Below are 6,000 nucleotides of genomic sequence, written 5' to 3'. Positions count from 1 at the left end.
AAAATCCACTGAAAGCTTTTACTATCTGAGGATGCATTGCCATTTTGACTATTGTTGAGCAACATTCACAAATTGTTGATGTCCTCTCACGAATGTTAGTACGAGTTTTCTCTAGTTATTCTACCTTCTTTATAACACCAAAATATCCATTCATAAAAATAAAATTACGTCATTTTAATTTATTTTTAATTATAAAAAAATTTATTTTATAAATTCAAAATTTTTACATGGCCAACTTAGAAGCAAACTATTTACAGTAATTGGAAATTTGCGTTTGACTTAAACTGAAGATCACTTAAACCAAAAAATATAGTTATGTGTGTATATATAATATTGTTTATTATTACTATATATGATTAATTTAATTATTTATTTATTCCATATTTCATTAATTTATTTATACATTGCTAAATCTTTACTCTTATAAGTATTTACAGCAGTTTTATTCAACTTAGAAAGCAGCATATTATTTTTAGGTTATGTCAATTTACTTTTTATATTGTCCATTTCATTTTAAGTATGTGTGTGTGTATACACACATATATTTTGCGCAGTTTATTGCCGATTGGTATACGTATTTTTAAATGGTAATATAACTTAAAAAGTATCTGGGGTTTATTAAAAGTGGACGAGGAATTTAAGTAGAAAATAGTCTTAAAAATTTATTCTCAAGTTCATTTACATTAAAAATCGTTTTATATTATTTAATTATAATCAACGTAAATTATAATTAAATATAAATTAGTATAAACTTAAAAATATTTTTTACTTAAGAATATTTCACTCAAAAATCGATTATTTTTTTAAATAAATTATATTACTAATTTTTACATTAGTAGTCATTCAATCTAGGTCATTTATGATTTGATTTCAGTTTCTTTTGTATTTAATGTGTGGTTCATTTATATTAAATTGTTTCTTTAAACATTTCATAAAGAACGAACTTTGTAAAATATTTTTTCAAAAGATCGAATGCTTACAGGAATAAATGCCGATTTTTATTTTCGTTCTAAATATAATTTATAGCTTAATTAATGATTTTTTGTTTTGTTTTTGAAATGTACACAAGGCAGTTCAGTTAAAGATTCATATGTAAATATTTCTTAATTTTTTCTTTGAAATGGTAGTTTCTAATAAATTAAATTTAAATTAGGCACACAAAATATACTTTTAAAAGTGGGAAATAATTAGAAATACGACGAAAACTCGCCTCCTTTTAGGAGAAATTAAGTTAAGTTTTTTTTTAAATAAAATACCCAGTAGCTATTTATTTAACGCCTATTTCAATTGAGATATAGGAATATTAAAACCTTTAGAATGTGGCCTACATTTAGGCGCATAACATAAAAATTACTTGTTAAACATATTTAAGCAGAAACCGTTGGCAATTTTAGTACCGAAGGTATAATTAGAGATTTCTACTGTTAGCAAATTAGGCACTTAAATATACTTTTTATCCATAAATAATGATGATAAAATATTGAAAAAAGTTTTAGAGCGCCTAATAGATGCATATAATTGAGATTTTGTTACTAAAATTTGTATCTACCATTCAGTTATTTTTTCTTTATATCTTGGTTCGTAAACTCTATCCTATATTTAGGTGAAAGAAAATCTGACGGAGTGAGTCATACGCCATCTCATTGTTAGAAGCGTTTTTAAGTAAAATGCTGCTGGCATGGAATCATAGTAATTGCTTAAAATTATTGCTTACCCATAGGGGCAATATGAAAATTAATACAATTTTGAAGCATTTTCTGCACGAAATTTTTACATTCTCGTATTTAAGACGCTCAGACGTCAATTAGTATAAAGTATAATAGTATCATCAAATTAAATTAGGCGCAGAACCGCATGCTTCTGGATTCTGCGGTATTGCCACAATGGGGTTTAAAAGTGATATTTTTCTGGTAGTTTGACTATATTATATATATAAAAGCCGGACCAAATATAAAATTAGGAGTTGCCAGAGTGTGAATATATATCTTATATGAATATTCGGGACGTTAGTAAAATTTTAGGCGCCAATTAGGTCGAATAATATGCACCAAAAGTAAATGGAAAGAAACTGTGGCCTACATGTAGGCGTAAACTTCAGTTGGGATTTACAATATTACAAAATTGGATCAACAAAATAATAAATATTAATTTTATTTTATTATTTCTGTTCCCAAATGATGCACTTAAGCTGTCTCTGTGTCATTTACAATACCTCCGTATATTTTATGGATATCAATTAATGTTAACATTTCTGTAATATTATTTTAATAACTCTATTATGTTGTTGCACAGTACGCGAGCGATTTTTGTATTTTTGTTGTAATCGTAGTTGTGTTTTTTCGTGTTTCACTTATTGTAATTTAGCTATTATATAACACTATACGTATCCCTTGTTTCATTTAATATTGTTTTCTTGCTACGCTTATGCAAATATATACTATATATTTATATATGTATACTTAAACGCTTAAGTTTAACAGGAAATTAGATGTTCGAAAAATATTTCGAAATTGTTCGAAATATTACGATTAATAATGCCTAACGTTTGCGGTGTTGTTGTTATTATTGGTGTATGTATATATGTATTGTGTTTGTAACTTAGTTGCTAACAAATATACCCTTGTTTCGATTTATCGCTGCTTTCGTACGATTTTAGTTTTGTTTATACATTTATTGTTTTTGTTTTTGTTTTCTATTAAACACAAGTATCGCGCTAACGGTTTTTGCATTTGATTTTAATTTCTTCGAATTACTTGCAACTCCATTTCATTTCTTCGCTCTTCTTTGCAACGCCACCAATTTTGCCCTACGTCGCTAGTCTCCTTCTCTTTCAGTCGGCCCGCTTCTTCAACACCTTCCACGTTCTAAACTAATTTCATATAACTACTATAGTTGTTGTTGAGGCAATAGCGCAGCTCGCCTTCGGCCTCTACGCCTTCGCACTCTTCGCTTGCACTGCCCGTTGCTGCGCCGCCGACACCGACCTGTCCACCCGGGAGTCATACGTAGACCACATGCGGCTTGGCCGCCGTGCCACCAGCGCCACCCTTACCCATCAGCACCACACCATTACCGCTGTGGTTGGTGTTGCAGCCGTCATTGTTGGACATCAGTGTGGCCTGCTTCGATTTGCTCAACGTCTGCATGTCCGGATAGTCGTAGTGATCGAATTTCTCATACAGATGCTCCGGCTCATCACTGTAGGCATTCGCATCCTTCACTGGCGGCAACTCCCACGGTTTCAAGGCACGATACTCATTGGCGATCGCTTGCGCCGCCAAATATCGTTCCAATTCCAGCTTGTCCACTTGCGCCGGCAGCGTTTGCTGATACTCGTGCGAATGCAGCGGCAACATGGCGTGATGTGTGCCACCCTGTTGTTGTAGCGTGTGATGTGGATAGGTGAGACCGCCAACGCTCATACCCAGAACGCCTCCGGAGCTCAGCGGTTGGTGTTGCAATATGCGATCGTGTACGTTCACAATTGATTTGCCCGAACGAGTGAGTGAACGATCGTGGAGTAGCTTTCGGCGACGCTTCACGAAGCGCAGATAAAACACGATGCTCGCGCCGATGGCGAAGACCAGAAGCAGTGTGAAGATCGCACACACAATGGTCACGATATGCGCGGGGCAGGTGATATCACCCTCCGACATGGCGACTAGATGGCGACGCGTGCGCACATTATCCTGCCAGATGTCGCAGCCAATGCGCTCGATATCGAGTTGTAGGTAACCGCTAGTGGAGCTACTGCTGCTGCTGCTACTAACCCGCGTTGGTTTCTGTTGTGCCACATAAGCTTCCGCGGCGGTGGACGCTGCATCGGCATCGGCTGTACCCAGCGCGGCTACGGCCGCTTCGCCTTGCGGGTGTGTGACATGCACACCACCGCCTGCGTTGTTGGACTCGCCATCAAAATTGCCGGTGACCAGACGCCACAGCCAGAGTAGCGAGCAATTACATTGCAACGGGTTATCGCCGAGATAGAGACGTTCCAGCTGATCGACAGGGAATTGTGCGGAGTAGAGTGTCTGCAAGCTGTTGCCTTGCATGTAGATTTCCAGTACATTCGGATTGCCTTGGAATAAACGCATCGGTATGTCGTAGAGTTGCAGATTGTTGCTGAGGTGGAGCGCCTGTAGATGCGTATTGTCAATGAAGGCTCTGGAAAGAGTGAAAAGAGGCGGATGTCAGATTAGAGACTTGAGTATAAAAAGTGGAACATTCTCTGAATTCATAGAATTGTATTTATATCGTTATTAATTTTTAGAAAATATATGAAGTATATTTGATTAATAGGGCTTTTTTTTACAACCCCAGTTTTCCCGACTGTTATCTTCTTTCAGTTACATACATCTGGCAAACCTTTCATCTGTTATACTTTCAAACCGCAATAAAATAAAATAGTAAATTGCTCTACCACCCTGTACTGCACGCAGCCAGTTGTAAGTCTCAAATTGGCAAACAAACCGAACGATCTAATAATTAAAATACACACGATAATGAAATGAAGACGACGCAACACTCAACAGCACTGCACATAATTGCATGCGTTGGAAATAAATGCGTGACACTAAATCTGCTGCTGTAACTTGATTGCCAGCGGCAACAATTGCTCTGTGCGAATGACTATGTGCACATTAGCAAAACATTGTTGCGCATGTTGTTAATGGCACTCTGCACATTTTATGAAATAAAATAAAATGAATTTTTTTGTAAAATATTCTTTTGCTGCTGTTGTTGCTGCAGCATTCGCCTCGTTCGTTTTCTTTGGAAAAACATGCGAGAAAATATGTTGGAAATTAATTTCAGTTGCAAGAAAATGCTTCACTAGACTAAATTAATTGCCAGCAATGTGTGCGAATACACACAAAGCACTAAAAGCAGCAGCTTCAGCGACACTAAAATATTAGCAAAACGAGCAACAACAACAGCGAGAACATGAGGAGGAGGAGCAGCAGCAGCAGTGGCAGCATCATAGCGCATTGTTTCACGTGTCATGCAGTTGCACATATTTCAAGACAAAGATTGTATGCAACACACACACACACATGCATGCAATTCAGCATTGGCTGAGAAATCTCACTCTTAACTCCTTAAACTAATAAGGAAATTGTAACAAATGACATTGCTGCTGCTACTTTGGCTCTATTGCAGCTAAAATTGTTCTTGCTACTACTACTGCATTTCTTGTATTTGCTATTGTTGCTATTGCTGTTGTTGTACATGTCGTTGTCGTTGGCATGTTAAGACTGACGCATAAGCTCACTTGAAATTTTCTATATTTTATATGTTTGTTATTGTACGAGTGTGTGTGTCTGCTTGTATGCTCTGTCCTTGACAACGGCGCATCCTATGCTTCGTCTCACTATGGATTGCTGCTTACTTTAGATTTGTGCGCTGGGTGGTGTGTTATGTTTATACTTTCATGTGTATGTGTGTGTGCTTGTCGCATTTGCCTGTATTTGTGTTAGCTGCTTGACGACATGCAGTAATGCAGCAATTTCGTTTGCAATAAAGCCAAATGCTAGCAGTTTAAGACGCTGCTGCCGAGCATGCATGCAACGATGTGTCACATTTATGCAGCTGTAAGCACAGTGAGTGAATGTAAAATAAAATAAAATAAAATAAAATAAAATAAAATAAAATAAAATAAAATAAAATAAAATAAAATAAAATAAAATAAAATAAAATAAAATAAAATAAAATAAAATAAAATAAAATAAAATAAAATAAAATAAAATAAAATAAAATAAAATAAAATAAAATAAAATAAAATAAAATAAAATAAAATAAAATAAAATAAAATAAAATAAAATAAAATAAAATAAAATAAAATAAAATAAAATAAAATAAAATAAAATAAAATAAAATAAAATAAAATAAAATAAAATAAAATAAAATAAAATAAAATAAAATAAAATAAAATAAAATAAAATAAAATAAAATAAAATAAAATAAAATAAAATAAAATAAAATAAAATAAAATAAAATAAAATA

At 34.1% G+C, this 6,000-nt stretch overlaps 1 protein-coding gene across 8 annotated transcripts in view; it reads right to left on the bottom strand.

The window, feature by feature from the left end:
* Positions 1-1,413: 1,413 nt before the first annotated feature.
* Positions 1,414-6,000, bottom strand: part of Igfals_6 (nyctalopin) — a 213,783-nt gene continuing 209,196 nt past the window's right edge. For all 8 annotated transcript variants that reach the window (XM_054233269.1, XM_054233264.1, XM_054233266.1 and 5 more), the window contains one exon: positions 1,414-4,164. In XM_054233269.1, coding sequence (XP_054089244.1) covers positions 3,000-4,164 — 1,165 coding nt within the window. In that variant the 3' untranslated portion in view covers positions 1,414-2,999. The remainder of the gene's footprint in view (positions 4,165-6,000) is intronic.

This window comes from Zeugodacus cucurbitae, chromosome 6, assembly GCF_028554725.1.
Source record: "Zeugodacus cucurbitae isolate PBARC_wt_2022May chromosome 6, idZeuCucr1.2, whole genome shotgun sequence".
In the NCBI taxonomy this organism is placed as follows: Eukaryota; Metazoa; Arthropoda; class Insecta; order Diptera; family Tephritidae; genus Zeugodacus; species Zeugodacus cucurbitae.
The sequence above is the reverse complement of the archived record's forward strand: the minus strand, read 5'-3'. Positions and strand labels throughout refer to the sequence as shown.